The sequence below is a fragment of the Leuciscus leuciscus genome (assembly GCF_965113295.1).
Source record: "Leuciscus leuciscus genome assembly, chromosome: 1".
In the NCBI taxonomy this organism is placed as follows: domain Eukaryota; kingdom Metazoa; phylum Chordata; class Actinopteri; order Cypriniformes; family Leuciscidae; genus Leuciscus; species Leuciscus leuciscus.
Genome location: NC_138725.1, coordinates 47,021,678 through 47,044,503, shown reverse-complemented (window position 1 = coordinate 47,044,503; position 22,826 = coordinate 47,021,678). Strand labels below are relative to the sequence as shown.

Below are 22,826 nucleotides of genomic sequence, written 5' to 3'. Positions count from 1 at the left end.
ATGGAGTAATATTAAAGAGCATCATGCAGAAGATTCAATCGGGTTATTGCAGTCATCTATAGACCACAAGTCTCCCTTTTCATCATTAATTTATTGGGATTGTATGATACTTCATGCATGTTGCAGCAACATTAATAATCATGTGCCTTGTCCATGCCACTCACTGCCTTTCTCTTTAACCTTTCTTTGCTGAATGCCAATGTACATGAATGTCACATCGCCCTTCTCCAGTTACACCGTGGGTTTGCCTGCTGCTAAGATTAGCCAAACCCACAGAATGTCAAAGGTCACGCCGTCTGAATAAATACAGGTCATCTGGCACCAGAAGAGTGTCACAGACTATCCAGACCTCCTCTGCATCCATTTGGGGAGTATCTCTCGCTCACTTCATCCAGCTCCACGGTAAAAACGTGCATTCTACTTTCTTTTTTTTTTTTTTGTAAAGTGTAAATTACTACAAAAACAAGACTAGCCTATATTCTTTAGGCTTTTTTATTTGCTTTTATTTCAATGTATTTGCTTCTGTCAAATTTGCTTCTGCTTTTTTTTTTTTTATCAAAGTAATATTGTTAATTATAACAATAATAGTTTTTAATATTAAAATGTTTTAACTAATAATAATTTAATTGTTGTACATGTATTAGCCTACCGTAATACAATTTACTGTCAAAATAATTCATAATTCTTTAGTCTTGATTAAATGCATAATACACAAAACACTGCTAATCTGTGTTATTTTGGCTTGTATTAATAATATTTACCAGCTTGATTGACTTTGCTTGGAATTCAACATCACAAATGCCGTTTCAGACCCTCTTTCACAAGTCAAATCCTCTTCTATAGTGCTGGATTTCAGCCATTAAATGATTGTCTATATTTAAGTTGGCCTTTGGTTGAATGCAACTTGAGCGGAGGGTGTTAAGAGGTTTGTTGCTGGAATGTTAAGAGCCTTTTGTGGGGCTGTTCAATGTCCAGTAGACAAGAGATGTAATTTGATGTTATATATACCAGACTTTTTCTTTCTTTCTTTTTTAAAGCGCATTAGTGTCTTATAATTTATAGACTGTTAAACATACTCCTAAAATGCACTGCACACGCAAGGTCATTTGTTCGCTTGCATCCAAAGAGGATTTCAAAATGTAATTTCCAGGTCTGTTTCTCCTGCATGTGAACTGTCACGTATCACAAGAGCGCGTACCCGCCTCTAAATTGTAATAAAACCACTCCCCTTTTGATGCGTAATTCTTAAACCCGCCTTTCAAAGCACAACTGCCAATCATCGTCCCTACATCCTGTACATCAATACGTGACTCCCGTCGTGATTGGTCAAGCCTTGTAAAATTGCTTGTAATTTCCTTCCTTTTATTGCAATTCATTGCATCCGTAGAATAACGTGACTACGTTGAGAGTTTGATTCGGAAACCATCGCTATTCCTCAACCCCTCTTAACTGGTGAGTTTTTACTTAATATAAAACGCCGACTAGTTCCAAGTAAAAGCAAATATATTTGACCGCTGTCGGAAGCTAGTCTTTCACTAGTCGCTTTTCCGTTTTAATGCAAAGTTAACAGGCAACGTTACGTGAGCCGCACAAGGTCATTCATGCTTGTATCTGAAGGGCATGTTGCATCATGAACTAACAAGATGTAGTTTGTTGAAGAAAAAAAAAAATAATTCGGTAAGGTTTGCGAGTACACACCCAAATCTGAACCCTTGCTCAGGCTCCTTGATATTGATTTAATTAGTCACCTGATTCATTACTTTATCATAGGTCACTGTTTTTGTTATGTGATTCGTGTGTTTCTAATGATTATGAATCTGATAATCAGAATGATTATATAAATCTGTTTCCCAAACCTATCTCCTTAGAGTCAAGATGCCTCACGCGTACCCATTCCTCACACCAGAGCAGAAGAAGGAGCTGAGCGATATTGCTCTGAAGATTGTGGCCCCTGGCAAAGGCATTCTTGCTGCGGATGAGTCTACAGGTACAGGCTGTTGAGTTCACGTTCATTAGTAACCAGTTTATTTGCTTGTCTTATGACTTGTAACATCTCGTATCGTTGGTCCTGTGCAGGTAGCGTGGCGAAGCGATTCCAGAGCATCAATGCTGAGAACACCGAGGAGAACAGGAGACTGTACCGCCAGCTGCTGTTTACCGCAGACGACCGCGTAAAGCCCTGCATCGGTGGCGTCATCCTCTTCCATGAGACACTCTACCAGAAGACAGATGATGGCAAACTTTTCTCCCAGTACCTTAAGGAGAGGGGCATGGTAGTTGGCATCAAAGTGGACAAGGGTGTGGTTCCCCTGGCTGGCACTAATGGAGAGACCACCACACAAGGTGAACATCCCATGATTATCTATGAAATAGATGATCAGGTAGTAAAAATTACACATGGTATTTTTTTAACCTTTTGTATCCACTTAAATGTTGGAATTTGATGGACTTTGACCGGAATTGAATGGTCACGGTCACTTAGTTTGCTTGGGACTCTTTAAACCTTCATTTCTCTCTGCGTTCGCAGGTCTGGATGGGCTGTACGAGCGTTGTGCTCAGTATAAGAAGGATGGGGCAGACTTTGCTAAATGGAGGTCTGTGCTGAAGATCACTGCCACAACTCCCTCTAGACTGGCCATCATTGAGAACGCCAATGTGCTCGCTCGTTACGCTAGCATCTGCCAGATGGTGAGACGCGCACAGCTATGTATGCACACACAATGCTTTTTGTATGCTTTCATTCAGCATGGACACGTTAAATAGATCAAAAGCGACAGTAAAGAGTAAAGACACAATGTTACAAAAGACTTCTATTTCAAATAAATACTGTTATTTTGAATTTTCTATTTATCAAAGAATCCTGAAAATGTATCAGTGTTTCCACAAAAATATTAAGCAGCGGAACCGTTTTCAACATTGATAATAATAATAAATGTTTCTTGAGCAGCAAATCATCATATCAGAATGATTTCTGAAGGATCATGTGATACTGAAGACTGGTGTGGAGTAATGATGCTGAAAATTCAGCTTTGCCATCTCTGGAATAAATTACATTTTAACATGTATTAAAATAGAAAACCTTTTTTTATAATATTTCACAATCTTACTGTTTTACTGTATTTTAATGCAGTCTTGGTGAGCATAAGTGACTATATCTTAAAATCTTACCGACCCCAAACTTTTGAACGCTAGAGTATATTAAAATAATTGTATACTTTTATTACTGACATGATATCTCCTTTTTCATTAGCATGGCATTGTGCCCATCGTGGAGCCTGAAATTCTGCCTGATGGTGAACATGACCTGAAGAGGACCCAGTATGTGACTGAGAAGGTTCTGGCTGCTGTGTACAAGGCCCTGTCAGACCACCATGTTTATTTGGAGGGCACTCTGCTCAAACCCAACATGGTGACTGCCGGCCATGCCTGTTCCCAGAAAAACACCCCCCAGGAGATCGCCATGGCAACTGTCACTGCTCTTCGCCGCACTGTTCCTCCTGCTGTGCCTGGTTAGTAAAACAACCGCAATTACTCACTCGCTCATGACAGAGTCTTTATCTTACCACAGGCCTGCTGGATAAGTTCTCGACTATGTGATATGACCCATTTTGCCACACCTCTTCTTGATATAGGCATCACCTTCCTGTCTGGAGGCCAGAGTGAGGAGGAGGCCACACTCAATCTGAATGCCATGAACAAGTGTCCCCTGCATAGACCCTGGGCCCTGACATTCTCCTACGGTCGTGCCCTGCAAGCCTCTGCCCTCAAAGCCTGGGCTGGCAAGAAGGAGAATGGCAAAGCCTGCCAGGAGGAGTTCATAAAGAGAGCTCTTGTAAGTTTCATTAACTTCCTCAAAATGAATTAAAACAGTGAAATATTATGCAAACCTGCAATAATAAAATATGATAAATACAGTGTATACTTTATGTATTTAACCTCACTTTATTAACCATACGGGTGTGAATTAGCATTTCCTTCAGCCTGAGGCTTATTTCATTTCTGGTGTGAAAGGGCCTATACATGTTTTAAAATATCGATTTTTTTTTTATTAAAAAAAAATAAGTAATGCAATTAGTTTATATATTTAATATTTATTGTTATTATTAACTCGCTTGTATTTTTACTTGTTAAAAGACATGGACTAATTAATTCAGGTGGACGTTAAGCATTTCATATGTTTATGTTTTAGATCAACTTTACTCTCATTGTCTTGTGCTTCTATCTCCAGAACAACAGCCTGGCCTGTGTTGGGAAGTATGTGTCCTCAGGAGATAAGGGTGCTGCTGCTGGAGAATCTCTCTTTGTGGCCAACCATGCCTACTAATCACCAAGAAGCCTTTTACATTTCAATCCACATCTTATTCCTAAAGAATCGCTGAACCCAAACACATCTGTACTCGGAACTCTCATCATTTGACCCATTCCCTTTTTCTTTCTAGTGTTTGTTACTTCCACGTGTGAAACAAAACTATGAAACTAAGAGATGAAACCTAAAAGAGTAATAATTGTAATTTAATAACTTGATGTCCAGATGTATTTTGCCCTAATCTCCTCCCTCTTCCCACTTTTAATAACACTCCCATGTGTTCTAATGTCGAACTCTGCTGAGAAACGTTGCTCATGTACTTGTAGTACTTATATTAACTGTATTTGACTTGCACAAAGTACATCTGCCTTTCAGGGGTATATTATTATTGTTATTGTTTAATATGATACTCACTGTTACAAAAACAATAAAGTATCTTTCACAGCTAACCTCATTTGCTTCTTTTTGTGGTGTTATTCAAACAATACATTTTTGTGAGTGTCGGCACTGTTGGAACTTTTCTTATTTATATAGGATGATTATCATAAGAAGCAGCACTGCTTAAAAACACCTTTGATAGATTTAATTGCAGTAAATGAGTATTATTATTTGTAGTATTTTTTATTATTATTATGATTTGTGCTTTGTAAACGCTGCTTCATGAAACTTTTGAATCTTTTTTTTGGGTTTAAATTAAACTGGCTAAAGGGTGATATTAAATGACTTTGATTATTAAATGAAGTCAGTCATTGCCTCTGTGACTTTGCAATGGCTTGCGTTTCGATTGGTCACACCACAAGGTGTCACTGTGGCCTCAAAGCTTCAGCACTGCCACTCTGAGCTCGATTGTTATGTCTGAAGTAAAACAAGCCCCCGTCATTAGCATACAGACAAAGAAATGTATAAATAGATAAATGTGAAAATAAATAAAAGTAGAATTAAATAAATGTGGGGAAAAATGTAATTATCCATAAGGAAATAAAAGTATAAATACTCATTAATGTTTGTTTTGTTTTTTACATTTCTTCGTATATTTATTTATGTGACTTATCTGTGTGATAAAGATGGTGGCGTGCCGGTCTCATGCACTGCAATTTCATTGTATACCTGATGTGCAATGACAATAAAGATTCTTATTCTTATACTTAACAAGCATCACCAACCGTAACGAAGACTGATTTTGCCGTAATCCAGGGGTTTTGTCGCAGACTTGTAAATCAATCTGCGACAGCAACATCTGGCCAAAAGTGTGAGCTTGCCTTAATTTTACGTAAACACATTAACAGTATCTAATAATTTTAAAAAATCTTGGCAAATTTCAGTTTGTTGGCAAATGGCAGTAGTTCATGGCCATAGCAGTTTCAGAAGTGTCAGACCTGCAGGAGCCTATAGATAGGCTATGTCAGGGGAATTAATGTAGGCCTACTATAAAAATCCACAAACAACTTGCAATGTGAATATACATAAATATAATTTTAGCATGAATTGTATTACTATTTATATATATTTATATGTACTATTTATAACAGATTATACATTTCTCCAAAAAGTGTTTATACATTATCTTACAAAAGTTTTTTTTTGTAAGTTTGCTTATGAAATTTCCTACAAATTTTTGTATAAGTTAAAGGTAGAACATTTTCAGAACGGCTAGCAATAGCCAGAGCCAATAGCAAGTTAGCTTTGAAAGGATTAGATCCCTCCCTCCCTTCAGAGTGTCTCCAAAGTCATGCCTCCTTCAAAACAATAAACGCACAAAGCCAGAGCAGAGTCTGCAAAGCGTCACGAGGCGAGAGAGACATTGTTAAATTACCTCATGTCTCAAAGCACATAACATTATGGCATGAACGCAGCATGAGCTTGTTGTTTTGATTCAGGAGAAACTGTAAAATGCGGCTGCTGTTTGTTTGCGGCCATGAAACATGCTTATGACATGAGATGTCTGCGCGAGCAGGTGCATGGAGGTATGAAAATACAGGCAGGTAGGACACTGTACCTCCTGGCTCCTGCATTTGCATTTCGGTCCGAATGCAGTGATTGGACGAACATTTTATGGTCCTATGCCTCCCACAGACTTTCAACCAGCTATCAAAAACTGTTTCTGGAACAAATTGCCTACCTTTTTTGTAAGAACATTTCTTTTTTTCTTTTTTCTTTTTTTCTTTATGAATTTTGACAGCTTATAACAACATAGCACAATAAAACTTCTCTCTGCTGTGCCTTTTTTCAAACAACAACAAAAACCTCAACATAGAAAACAACATAATTAGACATTTAAGGTTAGAAAATTAAGCAGTTTAAATACCATTAAACCAGACCAACAAAAGATTAAAAAAAGTAAAAAAATAAAAAAATAATAATAAGTAAAATAAAATAATGAGTTTAACAAATAGGATCAGATTTTCAGCAGTTAAGCCATCACATTTAAGACGTGGCTGATTTTTCATGACATGGTATAGTGCACATTTGAAAAGTTTCCATATATTTTAAGAATGGCTGCCATGCTTTATTAAATTTAGACAATGAACCAGTTAGAGTACATCTCATCTTTTCCATTTTTAAAGTAAGAACATTTCTAATGTATTGTATTTTTATTTATTTTTTTATTTTTATTTTTTTTTACAAATGTTCTTAATTTAGAATACAAAATTCTTATAGATTATAAATGTTCTTACACAGTTTCTGTATTTTACTTTATTTATTTATTTAATTAATTAATTTTTTTATAAATGAACAGTCCTGCAGTTTAGTTTTTGATGCATTTATGAAGACTGACCAGTAGAGGGAGAGAGTGACATGCCAATGATGTTCTGATAATGGAGAATGGCAGAAGTGTTGACTCATGGGTTTGGTAACTAAAATGTTAAATACTTGTTCAAATGGTACACATATTCTTATAGTACTGTGAATAGTAAACCTCTAGTGGTTAATGGAAGGCTACTGATAATGTGTTTTTTCATTCCCATTTTCTTTTCCAAAAGAAAAATAATCCATGATAGTAAAAAATAATCCAAAACTTTCCAAAAGAGGGGAAAACATATACAGAAACTGATTTCGACTGTCAGAAGAAACAATGATTTTTTCAGTTATTTTCTCAGTTGTTGTATTAGTAACACCCTCACTCTTTGGTCAGTTAATGCAAAAAGGCAATAAAACATAGTGAAGTGAAGGAAAATACTCTGAAAAACCCATACTCTAACTTTGATGGGTTAAATGCAGAGGACAAAATCAGTGTACACACACACACACACACACACACACACACACACACACACACACACACACACACACACACACACACACACACACACACACACACACGGAGCAGTGGACAGCCATTCACTGCGGTACCCTGGGAGAGATTAGGAGTTAGGCCTTACTTAAATTAAAATGCATTACTTTTTACATTACTGCATTACTTTTACATTACTGCATTAAAATGCATTACTTTTTATGCAATACATTACATTAAAATGCAGTACTTTTACATTTACAACAAAATATCTTAGTTAATTTTTCAAATAAGCAACACAAGTGACTTTGTTTTCCCATTTATTTACTGACACCTCTCTTGTCCTCATGTTGAGAAATTGTAAGGAACATACAGAGGTGTTGTGTGTAAACTTGATGCTTATTTTAGCCTAGTTCTAGACTAAATGTGAATATTTGATCATCTGAGTACAACAACAGATTCAGTATTCCTCAAAATGAATAAAAACAATGAAATGAAAACTCAGAAAATTATATTGTGCACTGAAAACAGTCACTGCAGTCGGTGGGAACTGTTTACTCCTCGCAACATTGCGCTCGGTCGGATCTATTTCTGTGTAGCACGCTTGTGCTGTCGTGATTATTGCTGTCGCTTGTCATAATTTGCTGATAATTTGAGGTAATGAAAGTGGAAGACAGTGGATTCGTGTCTGTCTGTTTATCTAACATTACGCCGCTGCAAATGAGCTATGATCATTCAGATACACCGTTGTTATGAATATGTAATGTTTATGGATGTCTGCAGTTGAACTCTCAGCTAGAGAAATAGTTTTCTGTATGTGACAGTTTTTCAGTGCGAAAAGTCGCAATGGATCGAGCATTAAACTCTGACCCTGTCATTACAGCTCACACTGAAGGTAGGATGCTCTAATGATACTTTAACAGTATTTTAGGATTTATATGATTTTTTTATCCTGACGTGTGTTTTTTTCTGTATAGGTCGTTTTCAGCGCTGGAGAATTTGTATTGGGTTTTGGTAAGTGAATCTTCTGCAAACTTTGCTTAAAGTGATACGCAATATGTAAACTAATCTTCATTATCTCTATCTAGGTTACTGGGACTTTGCAATAACTTTGCATATGTGGTGATGCTGAGTGCAGCACATGACATCTTACAAAAACAGGAATCTCAAAACACAACAACACCTGTAAGATATTTCTGAGATTTGGCTATGGTTATATTGCTAAAAACAGTTGCCACAACTCCATCCTTCCCTTGTGAAAAAGAAGTGTGCTTAATTGTAATGAATGTGCATGAGTACTTTGAAAAAAAAAAAAAAAATATATATATATATATATATATATATATAATACATATATATATTAACAAACGTAAGTATACTTTAAAAAAGTGCACTTTGTAATAGTCAAATTTTAAATCATATTTCAATATTCTTTAGTCATGCTTTTAAGAAGTACACTTATTATTTTAAAGTATTGACTAACATACTAAATATTTAAAGTAGATATATTTTAAATGTACTAAATTGCAGCTTAATCATTACAAATGTGTAATTACAAATATATTTAAATACATGGCATTATGTTTTAGTTTAACATTAATGCTTATCTGTACATTCAGCAGTACACTTCAGTCATATTTCAAAGACAATAGAAGTAATAATGAAATTGCATAGGCCTGGTTTCACAGACAAGGCTTAGATAAAGCCAGGATTAGGCCATAGTTCAATTAGGACATTTAAGTAGCTTTTATAAATGTGCCTTAGAAAAAAAACCATTACTGGTGTGCATCTTGAGACAATTTTGACAATATTTTAAGTGTGAGTTTCTTTCAGTTGAAATAGCTCAAACATACATTTTAGTCTGGGACTAGCTTAAGCCTTGTCTGTGAAACTGGGGGATAAAGATGTACTTAAGACCTAAATCTTAATTTTAACTAATTGTATTTATTATGAATTTAAACTATAATAGAATTTCCGAAAACATTACGTTCAATTCAGACTTAATATATTCTTTTAAAGGATATTATGTCAATTATGTACTCTTTTTAAAAGTATGCTCAAGTTGACTTTTCCCACAAGGTTTGATTGCTCATGTTTTCTCGTTTTTTATTTTGTTCTCGCACTAGACTCCAGCTCCAAATGGGACTAACATAGAGATCAGGAACAGCAGCAACCGCTTTGACTGCAATCCTGTGTCTACTGCGGTACGTCTGTCTTTCTTTCTCTCCGTCATCCCTTGTTTCAACCGTTCAAACGTGTCCCTCATGTTGTCTAGGGATTTAAGTGTATGTTTAAATATTTGTCAGGAAAGTGACAGTGTTTTATTTCTTTTTCTAGGCTGTGCTGTTGGCTGACATCTTACCCACCCTCATAATCAAATTAACAGCACCTTTCTATATACACAAAGTGCCTTATGGGTAAAGTTGACAAGCACTTATTTATTTTATGTCTAACAACCGTCAGCATCTTCAGACAGATTTAGCTGCGTAGATGTTGAAATCATGTCATGTAAGACTGTGATAAGAGATTTGCAATAGTGTGAGAAATCAATGTCAAACCTGTTAACAAAGTTGAAAGGATGAATTTGATTTGATTGTAGCCCTGCACAGTGTGTTTTTCTGTTAAAGGGATAGTTCTGTGAAAGACAAAAAGGAATTATCCCTTTAATTGTTAATTATTATGTTATTTTCTTTCACTTTTATTATGAACAGTTTCCGTGTTTTGGTGTGTTTCTTTACGGCAGTGGTCAGCTTCCTGATGGTGTCATTTTCTTCAACTGTATCGATGAGCATAACTGGTAATGAGCATGTCCTCTTGTATTGGATTAATGAGATCTGATAAGTGCTGTGATGATGAACCTCTGAATCCTTCCTCAGGTGTCGTCTTTGCCAGTATTAGTTCAGGATTGGGGGAGCTTTCCTTCCTCTCCCTCTCTGTGTTTTTCAGCAGGTAGCGTCTAGACACCCATTCATTCATACAAGCTGTTCTGTGTTGGGATATTTTTGTACCTGTTCAGTATGCACTATTTGTTATGTTAAAGTAACCGTTATTCATATTAATATAACCTTATTATGTTAGTCTTTTGGTCATTTCATTTAGTGAATGTTCAGGTATTATCTGTGGTAGTAACAGCAGTTATTATGCAGTTTTGATCCAATAAGAGCCAGCAATGCTTAGTACATTGCATTGTGAGATATTGCATCTAGTGTGCTGCACATTTTGTGAAATTTAGTTGGTTATAATATCTGGGTATTCTATGCATGCAGAAATTAGCATTACTATGCACAGTATTCTCAAACAAAAAAAGGTTGGCTTCTGTAAAACATTTGTAAACAAATGAACACTTTTATTCTGCAAGGGTGCATTAAATTGATCAAAAGTGGCCGTGAATACATTCATAATGTTACACATTTCTACTTCAAAAAAAATGCTGTTCTTTTGAACTTTCTATTCATTAAAGAATCCTGAAAAAATGATCAAGGTTTCCATAAAAATATTAAGCAGCACAACAGTTTTCAACATTGATAATAATCAGAAATGTTCATGTGACACTGAAGACTGGAGTAATGATGCTGAATTACATTTTAAAATATAGTCAAATAGAGAAGATATTTTAAATTGTACTATTATTTCACAATTATGCTTCTTGAACTGTTTTTTGGTCAAATAAATGCAGCCTTGGTGAACATAAGAGACTTTAAAAAACATTGAAAAATCTTACCGACCCCAAACTTTTGAATGGTAGTGTAGTAATGACTGCATATTACAGAAAAAGTATGAATAATATGTTAGTATTCTATTCCGAGCATAGCCATAGTCACTGCTCTCAGTTTTACTAGCTGTTTCTGTTTCTGTCTCTTTAAGGGATGTGTTAAGTGGCTGGGGGTCCGGCACGGGGGCAGCAGGAGTAGCTGGAGCTTTCCTCTACTCGGCATTTACACAGGCTGGTCTGACCCCCCAAGTTACGTTATGGATCATGCTGGTTGTCCCTGTTATTTTGGTTGTTAGGTCAGAATCACTTTCTCAACTCTATTGGTTGAACCTGTTGACCAAATCGATTGCATAAACATATTTTTCTCTCATGATTTTTTTTCCCCAGCTATTTCTTCCTCCTGGTGTTCCCACCCTCGTTCCCACAGTGGAGACGGCACAATGTTGGTCACAATTATTTCAGAACGGTGAACTCCAGGGAGAGACGCCCTTTAATTGAGGAAGAGACTGATACTGATGAGGACTCTGAGCCATCTCAGGAAGAACAAGGTGTGTACATTTAGGAACTGGTTGCTTGTATTGTTGCAATTTTTCATTCTCATGGTTATGTATATTATGATGATAACAGTTATTCAGATAACTGTACTCTTCCTTCTGACAGAGGACCATCACATCGGACCCCTAACCTTCACTGACCAAATATACGTTATTAAGGTTAGACCTGCTGTGTGCATCTATATGAGCCTCAATTTGGTGTTTAAGTCATTTTTGCATGATAATTTTGTATATTATTTATTTATTCACAGGCCTTGAATTTTATACTGACACTCATAAAGATGGATGCAGTGCTGCATTTTTATTACCGTTTTTTTTTTAGCATATCGGCAAATTTGTCTCATGATTATTTTTCCCCCCAAAAAAATCGAATTCCTATAATAGTTTAGAATTACTGAGATAAAATTAGTCATTTTCAGTTAGTCATGGGATCTCTGTCTTTATTTGCATTTTTGTTCAAGGCCACTGAACATCAGAAATGCTGTTAATTTCTTTTGGGGTTACATTTAAAAAAAAAACATTACATTTAAAATGTGAGCATACATAGCTTGTGTGTGTCATGTAGGATAGCAGTTTGTGTGTGTGTTTTTATTTTTGTTTAGTTTGCACCTTGTTGTGCTGCAGTCAGGAAATGCACTTCCTCTTTGAGTCTTTTATTTTAGTGTTTGTTCTTACCCATATGATCTCTTTCAGGGCCTGCTGAAGTTTATTTTTCCTCTTAGTTTGGTTTACTTCGCTGAGTATTTCATTAACCAGGGACTGGTGAGTGTTTTCTGTAACAGTCACAGACAAGTCAAAAAGAGTAAGACAACAGTAAAACTACCTGTGATCTCTAAATATCACTATATATGTATTCATCTCTCTCATTAGTTGGAGCTGCTCTACTTTCCTGACTCTCCTCTCTCACACGCAGAACAATATCGCTGGTAGGACACATGACAAATCTCTTTCATTTCTTGACTTTTGAATTACACTACCGTTCAAAAACTGGGGTCGGAACTGCTTTAATTTTTTTTAATTTTTTTTAAACAGTGAAAACAATAATGTTGAGAAATGTTACTACAATTTAAATGTTTTCTGTTTTAGTATATTTTACAATATATTTTGAACTGTAATTTATTCCTGAGCTGAATTTTCAGCATCTTTACTCCAGTCTTCAGTGTCACATGATCCGTCAAAAAATCAATTTAGTAGGATGATTTGATGCTCTAAAAACATTTCAGGATTCTTTGATGAATAGAAAGTTAAAAGAAACAGTATTTATTTGAAATTGAAATCTTTCAATTGAACTGAAATTGAAATTGAGTCCTTGCTGAATAAAAGCATTTAAAAGCATTAAATAATAAAAGCATTAATTGATTTATTTTAAAAAGTATTCAACCAAGCTTTGCAAAGGCATTAAAAGAAAATAATAAAATATAGATACACAAAGATTGTTTGATTAAATAATAAACTTACTGAAATTATTATAAAATAAAATAAGGTACAATTCTTCCATTGTACCCTAATAATGTAGACATCATAAAAAAATTTAGTTATCACATTCTCTTAAAAAAAAAGTTTCTGACATAAGGGGTGAATATATAATAAAAGAATTTTGGGGTGAAGTATCCCTTTAAGAGAACATCCCAAATCCCCTTAATTTGAAAACTTGGTTCTTCCGCCTCAAACATTATCAGTTGTGTTTTTGTTTTGATGTTGTTTCATTCCGTTTGAATGCCAGCAAATGCCCAATGCACATCATTATCTCTCCTCTGCAGGTATCAGACAATTTACCAGATTGGTGTGTTTTTCTCCCGCACATCTCTCGTCTGTTTTAAGATCAGGAAAATTTTCCTTATGTCTCTCCTACAGGTGAGATCTGGTGCACAACACACAACAGTACATCAACTTAGACATACATATGCAACAGTAAATGCAAGGCAATAGAAAACATATTTAAAACTCCTCATGACACCGATTACTCTTTCTCTTTCAGTGTGTGAATGCTGTTGTGTTGGGTTTTGCTGTATATTACCAGTTCTTGCATTACCCATGGGTGGTCTTTATTATTGTCCTCTATGAGGGTCTGTTGGGAGGAGCAGCCTATGTGAATACCTTCCATTTCATCCATGAGGAGGTATGTGAACTTCATTCGAACCATTTGATTAGATCAGCATGTATCAGTCAATGGTCTCTAAAGCAATCTCTTACGCTGTGTTTCTGGACAGACCGCTGAGCGTGAGAGAGAGTTTGCCATGGCTGCAGCAAGCGTGGGGGACAGTCTGGGAATCGCTCTCTCTACAGCTGTCTCCTTCCCCGTTCACCAGTATTTCTGCTCTTTATAAGTCAATGAAAATGTGTGTATGTGAAATCTAAAGACATTGAAAAATCCCTTAACATCTTGATAAAAAAAAATTAATATGTTATTATTTAAATGAATATCTTCTTTGTAACTAAAAATCCTGGAATCAAATGTGTAATGTTTCCTAAAAGTATTCTTTTAAGTATTAAAATATTTTGCTTGAGGTTCTTGTGTGTTGCTCTAATGTCCCCTATTGGAAAATCACCCACTAGTCATTTATAAAAGCATTTTCATTTCTCTTTTTGTGGCTAATGGTGACGGTTGCAGGTCCTCACTCTTGGTTTTGTAATTGAACTTATGAAGCAAACGTCTGCAGACTTGGTGTCAGTGTGTTGCTTTCTTAAGAATCATTGCTTTCATTTCCCATTCCCTGCCAGTTGCATGTGATGTTTCAATTTAACTTCATGCTACAATTAAGCAATGGAAAAGTATTATAACCAGGCACTAGATGGTAGTATAGAGTTACAGCCGTAAAGGGAAGTCTGTGTGCTCTGAGTTGACAGTACGCTAGAGTGTTGACAATAGAAGTCATTTTGAAATTACGCATAAAGATGTAGCTTAGTTTATTTATTTTTTAAATCACTATTTTAAGTATATTATTTCTGTAATAAGTATTCTTTTTAAATGCATTGGAAAATTTATTTTTCACAAGGGAGGAAAATTAACAACCACTCAGACTGAAATGTTTATAAAAAACAAAAAAAACATGCCAACTCATATTTTGCACAACTATTATGATAAGAATGCAGCTTTACAACCTCTTATTGTCACAATACATGGACTTTTGTACACAACATGATAAAACTGGAGGGGAAAAAAGCTAAAATGTGAATAAAAATGGTGACCAGTTATATACACCATATACACACATACATTAAAAAAAAGTAAACAAATGACTTTTATTTTGAAACTCTGTGCGTAATAGCTGCCATCTTGGGTATTTCTCGAAGGTAGCAATGTTCACATTGTTGCAAATGATACAGTAAACCAGGCGGAGGGATCGATTAAAAGATCAAAACTGGTGAGATTTGTCAATTTTTTTTGGTTTGCTAAATCAAACCCACAACAAATTATGTTACGCTAATATTAATTTCTGTAAATTAACGTGTATCTTTCTTATCCTAAAAAGACATAAAAGGTCTAGCTAGCTTAGCAGCATAATGAATGAGTGAACTCTTTAGCATAATAATTTATTTTTTTGTATAAGTTTGGACTCATTGCAATGTGGATGTCGCGTTATTAATTCATACTGTATTGTCATGACATGCCCGACTCGATGAGGGTCTGTTGGTGCTCCTGTCACGAACCGTGATTCACCATCATCGCGCAGACTCAGTCAGAAGTCCCCTGTCTGCTGTAATTATGTGTCAGTAGTTAGTCATCCATGTGTCTGTGCACATTTCTCATCAAGTCTGGGTTGATTCGTGTGTGTAAACATGCCATCTTCCCTTTGTTCTTGCAGGAAGTGTCTGGTGTTAAACTAACAGTGTGCCTGTGGTCCTGTTGATAGGAAGGGCTCAGCAGTGCCTGGGTGCCCAGGGAGCCACTGCCTGAGTCCCTAGAGGTAGACACCAGACAACCACAGGACATGAGTGCCGCCAAAGGAGGTCTGGTCATCTTCACGGCCAACTCCAACCCCTCCAGCAGAGAGCTGGGCAGGAGGATAGCCGAGTAAGTTGCCACTGGAGGTCCATTATAACATGCCAGTTATATTGGGTAGTTAGGAAAAGTGGTAAGACATTCATTCTCCAACAGCAGATCTGAGCTGGAACAACTGTATTCTTTTGAGTACCAATGGTTAGTACCAAATTTTAGTACCATATATTTTTTTACTAAGAGGTGTCTTTTTCTATTTTAAAATACACTATCGTTCAAAGGTTTGGGAGCCAGTATTTTTTCTTTCTTTTTTTAATACTTGTATTTAGCAAGGATGCATTAAATTAATCACAGAAAGTGACAGTGAAGTCATTAGTGATGTTACAAAAGATTTATGTTCTAAATAAATGCTGTTTTATTCATCAAAGACAACTGTTCACTTTTAGAAACGATCTCAACATTTATAATTATCTTTCTTGAGCACCAAATTAAATGAGCATATCAGATTTTTGATGCAGCTTTGGTGAGCATAAGAGGCTTTTTTTTTTCTTTTCTTTTTTTTTTACATTACAAAAATACAGACCCCAAACTTTTGAATAGTAGTGTATGTCTGGATGAATCTCACAAAGGCTCACATTTAATAAATATAAACAGTATATATTTGTATTTATATATACCTCCATGCAATGAATAAACATCATTAGTTAACATTTTAACTATGGGTCTTTCTAGTCTAACTGAGATTTACATCTTGTAACTTAAATGTCAAACACGGATGATTTCTGCTGTGTGTTTCCGTTTAAGTTGTTATTTTGCTTCATATTCCCCTAAACATTTGTTCTTGCACAGGCGGTTAGGTGTGGAACTTGGGAAGGTGCAGGTCTATCAGGAAGCTAACAGAGGTGAAGGCCTGTTTTCTGCTAAACTTTCTATTAAATATCTGCTTTTTTTAAATCTACACTAGCGGTGGCTGTAGCTGTAGTGGTTGTTCATTCTTTGCATGCCATACTGGAGACAGTAGACAAAACAGAGCAGGGATCTGAGCTACTATTGGCTAATTCAACTGACAGTCTTTGTTTTGGTTCATGCTTGTGTATTGTGAAATGGAGATATGCTTACACTCCTACATGCAGACACTGTAGTGAAATTCTCCCAGCATTCCCTGCACAGTCAAATCTTTGTGCAAACTTTTAAATAGCTAGTATGTTTGTGTGAAGTTAAAAAATGTATCGTGGACCTAAGAAAAAAAAAGAAACTAACATTTATTTTTCCACAGAAACACGGGTCCAAATCGAAGAGTCTGTGCGCAGCAAAGATGTTTTCATCATTCAGACCGTGTCCAAGTAAGAAACCTTAAACACAACAGTAGGAGGCAGTCATTTTTTCATCATGTAAAGTCACTCTAATTTTGTATATATATATAGCTACTGGACTTGTAAGTAATAATAATTTCTCTACCATCATTCGTTATTTCTAAAGCCGGTGCTGGATAAACAAATAGCAACGTAGGCTGCGGTAGGGTAAATTATTTACGACAGCGGTAATGGACAATTACGCTTCCAACCTGTAGGGGGACCGAAGAGGAAAAGTACTTTGGTGCAGCTTTAATGGTTTAACATGAAGTCAAAAGAAAAGTTGACTAAATGGGGAATTTCTTCAGTGAGATTGGAACCATAATCAACTTTATTTATTTATTTATTTTTTCAACTGCACTATTTTCCTAAATCCCAGTCTTTGAAAGCTTCCTTCCTTCCCCATCTGCAGAGATGTTAACACCACCATCATGGAGCTGCTCATTATGGTGTACGCCTGCAGGACGTCCTGTGCTCGGAACATCATCGGTGTCATTCCCTACTTCCCCTATAGCAAACAGTGCAAAATGAGGAAGAGAGGCTCAATCGTTTCTAAACTACTTGCCTCAATGATGTGTAAAGCAGGTAAATGAATCCATCTGAGACTAAACTGTCCCTTCATTTGTGGTTTATAAGGAAACTGGGCAATTATAGTCTTCTAACTCTGTCCAATGTGGCTTTGGGCAGGTCTGACTCATCTCATTACTATGGATTTGCATCAAAAGGAAATTCAGGGTTTCTTCAACATTCCAGTGGACAATCTCCGCGCCTCACCGTTCCTGCTACAGTACATACAGGAAGAAGTAGGTCCTTGCTTAATGCTTGTCTGGATGCCATCCATGAGATCTGAGATTCCTGTAGATACTGTAGTTGTTCTTCCCGTTTGTCCTGTCGAAGCCTTCAGTTTGAATAATAGGTCAGTCCATGTTATGTTGCTAATAAATAGAAAGCAGGACAGAAACCGGATTTATCAGACGCTGAATTTTCTCCGAATAAATTTCTCCACTCAAGCTTGTGCAATCATTTATTCATGATCAATTTTCTCTCTTGCTCAGATGGAAGGTCATCTGCCAATAATTAATAATGCACGTTGACTGTATCAGAATGCATAATATATGTGTGTATGTCTGCCTTTCCTTTTAGATTTTTAAATCGTTTTTTTACTTGCTTTGCCTCTGCATTCAGATTCCTGACTACAGAAATGCTGTAATTGTGGCCAAATCTCCAGCAGCAGCCAAAAGGTAAAGTCATATCTTACTTTTGCGGTGTCATGTCATATGAAAGATCCACAGGCCTTTGAAATAGAGACTTGCAGGAGTAATTGACTCGTCAAGTATTTGTTCAAGACCAGCTAGTAAGATTATAATATTAAATAATATTACCTTCCCACTAAATCCCTCACTTATATCTCACTGATGCAACTGTATGCATTGGGTGGCGCTGTGCAAACATGATGTTGAGGTAATGAAAGATGATGATGTGTGCTTTCAAATGCATCCAAGTGTGTTAGTATTTCGATTCCTACTGGTATACTGGTACAGTCATGCATCCCACGGGATAAAAAAAATTGGTTGTAAATTTGAAAGTAAATGAGAAATTCAATTTAAAAAAAAATTGTCTGTCACATGGTGATATAAATTTGTCTCACAAACAACATCAAAACATCTATATAAAATAGACACAACAGTGCAAAAAAATATAGATGATTCATAAATAACTTAAGTAAGGGTGAGGTGCAAAGTTGTATTTTAAAAAAGAGGACAGTGTAAGACACTGGTAGGGGGCCTCAGCAAAATTCCCTGGGGGTCTTGAAATTATGTAAATTTGGTTATAAATGCTCATCCCTACCTGACTAACAGGATTTGGAGTAGCATTTGCGGCTCTTTTTCTTCTTTCGTGTTTGTTCCTTGGTTTGTGTCAAAACGGTTTAGTAGAGCCACATGGAAAAAAACTTTGAAAACAAATTCTGTGTCTGTCCTTTTACAGGGCCCAGTCATTTGCTGAAAGATTGCGGCTGGGTATCGCCGTGATCCACGGTGAAGCCCAGGATGCAGAATCGGACCTGGTGGATGGACGTCATTCCCCACCCACTGTCAAAAACAGTGGCGCCATCCATCCAAGCCTAGAGATCCCATGTGAGAATCTCATCTCAGCAAACTCTCTCAGTCTGTTTTACTTTTTCTCCCTGACTATTCCCTATTGTCTTTTTTTTATTGCATAGTGCTGATTCCCAAAGAAAAACCCCCAATAACTGTTGTGGGAGATGTAGGTGGACGAATTGCCATCATAGTGGTGAGTTCAAGATGATTTGAATGTCCTCAGGGTGCTATTTTAAGTTTATCCCTCTTCTTAACCTTTTTTGCTTTGTTTTAGGATGACATCATTGACGATGTCGACAGTTTTCTAGCAGCAGCCGAAACTCTGAAAGAAAGAGGCGCCTACAAGATCTTTGTCATGGCTACTCATGGAATCCTCTCCTCAGATGCCCCTCAGCTAATAGAGGAGTCCGCCATAGATGAGGTCTTCATAACATCATTTTAATTTGAGGTTCAGAGTGACAAGTGTGTTGTCATGAACTGACTTTCTGATGTCTTTCTGTACAGGTAGTTGTCACCAACACCATTCCGCACGAGATCCAAAAACTCCAGTGTCCCAAAATAAAGACGGTGGATATCAGCATGATCCTGTCAGAAGCCATTCGCCGCATCCACAATGGAGAATCCATGTCTTACCTTTTTCGTAATATAGGCATGGATGATTAGCAGGGTCATGTACAGTCAGTCTTAACACGTGCACAGAGGTCAAGACTTTTTCTCTCCCTATTGCCTGCATCATTAACCATTTTTCCTTCTGTCGCCCATTATAACTGCGTCACCTCGTTGTATGTGTAATATTTTGAAATAATAATTGTACGTTCAAAGAACCGGGATGTTCTGCTACATGATTTCAGTGTCCTAAAATGCTGATGTCAAAGCGTTTAGAGGTTTGAAGTGCAGGAATACTCAACCTCTTGAACTGAAATGTTGGCACTTTTATATGATTTTGAAGTACTGGATTTAAAGGCACACTATGCAGTTTCCGTTTTTCTCAAACAGCGACCCCTGGAGTTGCTGTCGAGTACTTGTATTTAACGTTACTGTCGTAAATACCACTCACGCAGAGCCGTCTCTGCACTCTTCCTGCACTCTTTTCTTCGTCGACTCTGCCATGATTCACGTCTGAAATGCGTGCTAGTGTCTTCCATAGAGGCTGCGTCATGTGTTGTTGATGTATGTGACGTCGTGCCGTAAAGCAAGTCGTGATTCTCGCGAGATTTGGCGGGGCGCCACCTCTCAAACCTGCATTGCTGATTTTGCCAGCGGCGTCCCACCCCCTGCTTTGCTATAGGGATGATTCGCCCTACTACGAGTTTGTTTACCATCGAAATGATTTCGAAGCTGTTATATTAAGGTACAAATCTTGCATAGTGTGCCTTTAAAAGAAGGACCACTGGATGTTAAAATTACCTCTTCGGTTTTTTTTAGCCGTAAATCTTCTGTCTTGGATTCTTTCTTTTTTTATAATTGGAGAATGGACGACTCCACTTTGTGGCCAACAATTACAAAATGTTACCATATATCAAATCTATGCTGTGACATATCAGTGTCAGTGCCTCATGACTTGTGTAATTATTGGGCCACTAGTAGTTTTTGTGTTTCTGTCTGGTAATGCTAAGTAGTGCTGATGTTAAATTTAAGAATTAGTTTGTACAAGGCAAGGAAACTAATGTACTTTATTGAATGTACCCATTATGGTGTACGTACCCTCTCTAATGTAACCTCCCCCTCCCCTCCCCCACCCCCACTAGATTCTTCTACTAAAACTTTAACTTGAGAGCCTATTTGTTTTTAAGCATCTTTGCCTCATAAATGTTTGATCATAGTGGCCAGAATTTCTAAATATATTGCCTCTAAGAACTTAACTTCTCATTTTCAAATGAAATGCAGGGTTTTTGTTATGTAACCAATATTTAAGGCTTTTGTATTTATTTACAGCACTTGATGACAATAAATAAACAAAGAATATCTGGTGTCATATGTGTGCAGTGTTTAGTTAATGATCCACCCTTTTCTTATGCCAGCTGATATAAGATTGACAAATAGGTTGGCAGAACTAGAGTTTCAAGTTTATTGCACCATGCTACTCTATGCTATTCACTGGCTTTTGAGATCTGCCTTAAGTTGGTTAAACTAAGTTTACTTCAAAGTTCACCTATATAATTAGCCAACAGAGGGCAGTCAACACTTCACAGACTACCTAAACAAATTATTTTACAGTATGCTAGCAACACCAAGGTCATAGGTTTGGTTTTATGCACAAACCGTGTAGCTTGAATGCATTTTAAGCAGATTTGGAGAAAATCCTCTCCCAAATGCATAAATTATGCTGGTGAATTTGATTCGCTGTTCAGTAGGCACTGGCAGAACCCTTATCTAGTAGTAAAGGAAAATAAAAGATGGGGGTTTAAAGGGATGAAGAAGATTCCCTACAGTTCTATTAATTTCATTAAATGACACAGATAAGCAGCAGTGAGTTAAACGATAAAGACTGTTCCTGTTTGCATAATGACTAGCACCCTGAGAACATAAGATACTTCTGTCATGGATATGGCAGACTCTGCTTCAGCAAAAATGTCTGTAATGGGAAGTACCGCTCTACAAAGCTTAAGATGTATGACCCAAGTAATCTTGCGGCTAGTTTCACAGGGAAGTAAAAAATCCTGATATTTCCTCTTTTCCAGCAAATACTTCTTATAGAGATATTTTTAACTAAGCAGGGCAGCATACGGTTGTTCTTTATGTCTGTATTTAGTGAGTGACCAGTTTTGAGTTGCCTACAAAAAATTATGTTACTCACTCACCCTCATGTTTTACAAACTTGTATGACTTTCCTTCTTCTGTAAAACATAAAAGTAAACAATATCCCTGTGATTTTTTGCCCATACAATGAAAGTCCGTAGAGTCCAATGTTGATTTGGACCCTATTGAATTACATACATTCGGATGACTGAATTGAACTATCCCTTTAAGAAAATCAAAACATTGTGGTTAGAGAAACAAACAGCAACTGCACCATTACTAAACTGGCAGGAACACATTATGATCATGAACAATTATAGGCATTTTTAGGTTAGGTGTGAGGTATGGTGATGTTCTTCTTTATGAAATGGCATCTCAAGTTGGCCTTTGTCAAATTAACTGCTTATATGGCCCTTATTTGCCTGCTCTGGAAGCATAAAACTGATGTTGACTTTATTGGAAATATATTTGGATGACTAATCTAACTTCCATGTAAATTATCCAGCAAAGGTCCCTAGTGTTATGGCCTTAACACTTTGTAACACTACAGTCTGCCACAAAAGAGAAGAGCTGTCAACAAAAGCAAATTACTGAGAAAAGTTCTGATACTTCCTGATATTTAAATTAAAACCCGTTACCGGTCTGAATAATACCGAAAGTATTATTCATTCTTCTTGATGTCTAGTTTGTTAACAACAAGAAGGTCTTTATTACATGGAGAAAGGTATCTGTTAGCATCCTTATCTCAGTGGCAGTTGCTTGTCTGGTCCATCTTTGCACGTGGGCTCTTAGTTCTGCACACAACTGTTTTTCACTTGAACTGTACATATGTGATTAAATCTGGAGTTTCCGGAAAATTACATTACGATAAAGATGGTGGCTGACACCACAA

At 36.6% G+C, this 22,826-nt stretch overlaps 3 protein-coding genes across 5 annotated transcripts; all 3 read left to right on the top strand.

Moving 5' to 3' along the window:
- The first annotated feature begins 254 nt into the window (after positions 1-254).
- aldoaa (aldolase a, fructose-bisphosphate, a) lies at positions 255-4,760 on the top strand. 2 transcript variants are annotated; one of them, XM_082177527.1, is made up of 7 exons: positions 255-402; positions 1,869-1,987; positions 2,077-2,343; positions 2,528-2,688; positions 3,251-3,509; positions 3,633-3,832; positions 4,229-4,760. In XM_082177527.1, exons 2-7 carry the CDS (start codon positions 1,876-1,878, stop codon positions 4,322-4,324), a joined length of 1,095 nt encoding a protein of 364 aa, XP_082033653.1. In that variant the 5' UTR covers positions 255-402; positions 1,869-1,875; the 3' UTR covers positions 4,325-4,760. The 2 variants fall into 2 exon arrangements, with proteins under 2 accessions (XP_082033653.1, XP_082033654.1); XM_082177528.1 differs by lacking the exon at positions 255-402 and adding an exon at positions 1,295-1,452.
- A 3,375-nt stretch (positions 4,761-8,135) lies between these two features.
- Positions 8,136-14,312, top strand: cln3 (CLN3 lysosomal/endosomal transmembrane protein, battenin). Its single transcript, XM_082177182.1, has 15 exons — positions 8,136-8,433; positions 8,516-8,552; positions 8,627-8,723; positions 9,665-9,742; positions 9,876-9,955; positions 10,250-10,335; positions 10,415-10,487; positions 11,403-11,546; positions 11,638-11,798; positions 11,911-11,963; positions 12,498-12,566; positions 12,675-12,730; positions 13,565-13,658; positions 13,783-13,923; positions 14,015-14,312. The coding sequence occupies exons 1-15, from the start codon at positions 8,385-8,387 to the stop codon at positions 14,129-14,131; spliced, it is 1,335 nt and encodes a 444-aa protein (XP_082033308.1). The 5' UTR covers positions 8,136-8,384; the 3' UTR covers positions 14,132-14,312.
- A 136-nt stretch (positions 14,313-14,448) lies between these two features.
- prpsap2 (phosphoribosyl pyrophosphate synthetase-associated protein 2) lies at positions 14,449-21,170 on the top strand. 2 transcript variants are annotated; one of them, XM_082177902.1, is made up of 11 exons: positions 14,449-15,169; positions 15,659-15,819; positions 16,594-16,646; positions 17,021-17,087; positions 17,509-17,681; positions 17,784-17,899; positions 18,282-18,337; positions 19,083-19,231; positions 19,318-19,388; positions 19,470-19,616; positions 19,700-21,170. In XM_082177902.1, exons 2-11 carry the CDS (start codon positions 15,737-15,739, stop codon positions 19,856-19,858), a joined length of 1,074 nt encoding a protein of 357 aa, XP_082034028.1. In that variant the 5' UTR covers positions 14,449-15,169; positions 15,659-15,736; the 3' UTR covers positions 19,859-21,170. The 2 variants fall into 2 exon arrangements, with proteins under 2 accessions (XP_082034028.1, XP_082034029.1); XM_082177903.1 differs by lacking the exons at positions 14,449-15,169; positions 15,659-15,819 and adding an exon at positions 15,829-15,945.
- The last annotated feature ends 1,656 nt before the right edge of the window (positions 21,171-22,826 follow it).

Excerpts from the sequence above, each read along its gene's own strand:
- aldoaa (XM_082177527.1), top strand. The coding sequence starts at position 1,876 with ATGCCTCACGCGTACCCATTCCTCACACCAGAGCAGAAGAAGGAGCTG. Across the intron at positions 2,344-2,527 it reads TGGAGAGACCACCACACAAG|GTCTGGATGGGCTGTACGAG; the intron begins GTGAACATCCCA and ends CTGCGTTCGCAG. Across the intron at positions 2,689-3,250 it reads ACGCTAGCATCTGCCAGATG|CATGGCATTGTGCCCATCGT; the intron begins GTGAGACGCGCA and ends CTTTTTCATTAG.
- cln3 (XM_082177182.1), top strand. The coding sequence starts at position 8,385 with ATGGATCGAGCATTAAACTCTGACCCTGTCATTACAGCTCACACTGAA. Across the intron at positions 8,434-8,515 it reads CATTACAGCTCACACTGAAG|GTCGTTTTCAGCGCTGGAGA; the intron begins GTAGGATGCTCT and ends TTTTCTGTATAG. Across the intron at positions 9,956-10,249 it reads ATACACAAAGTGCCTTATGG|TTTCCGTGTTTTGGTGTGTT; the intron begins GTAAAGTTGACA and ends TATTATGAACAG.
- prpsap2 (XM_082177902.1), top strand. The coding sequence starts at position 15,737 with ATGAGTGCCGCCAAAGGAGGTCTGGTCATCTTCACGGCCAACTCCAAC. Across the intron at positions 16,647-17,020 it reads CTATCAGGAAGCTAACAGAG|AAACACGGGTCCAAATCGAA; the intron begins GTGAAGGCCTGT and ends ATTTTTCCACAG. Across the intron at positions 19,232-19,317 it reads TCCAAGCCTAGAGATCCCAT|TGCTGATTCCCAAAGAAAAA; the intron begins GTGAGAATCTCA and ends TTTATTGCATAG.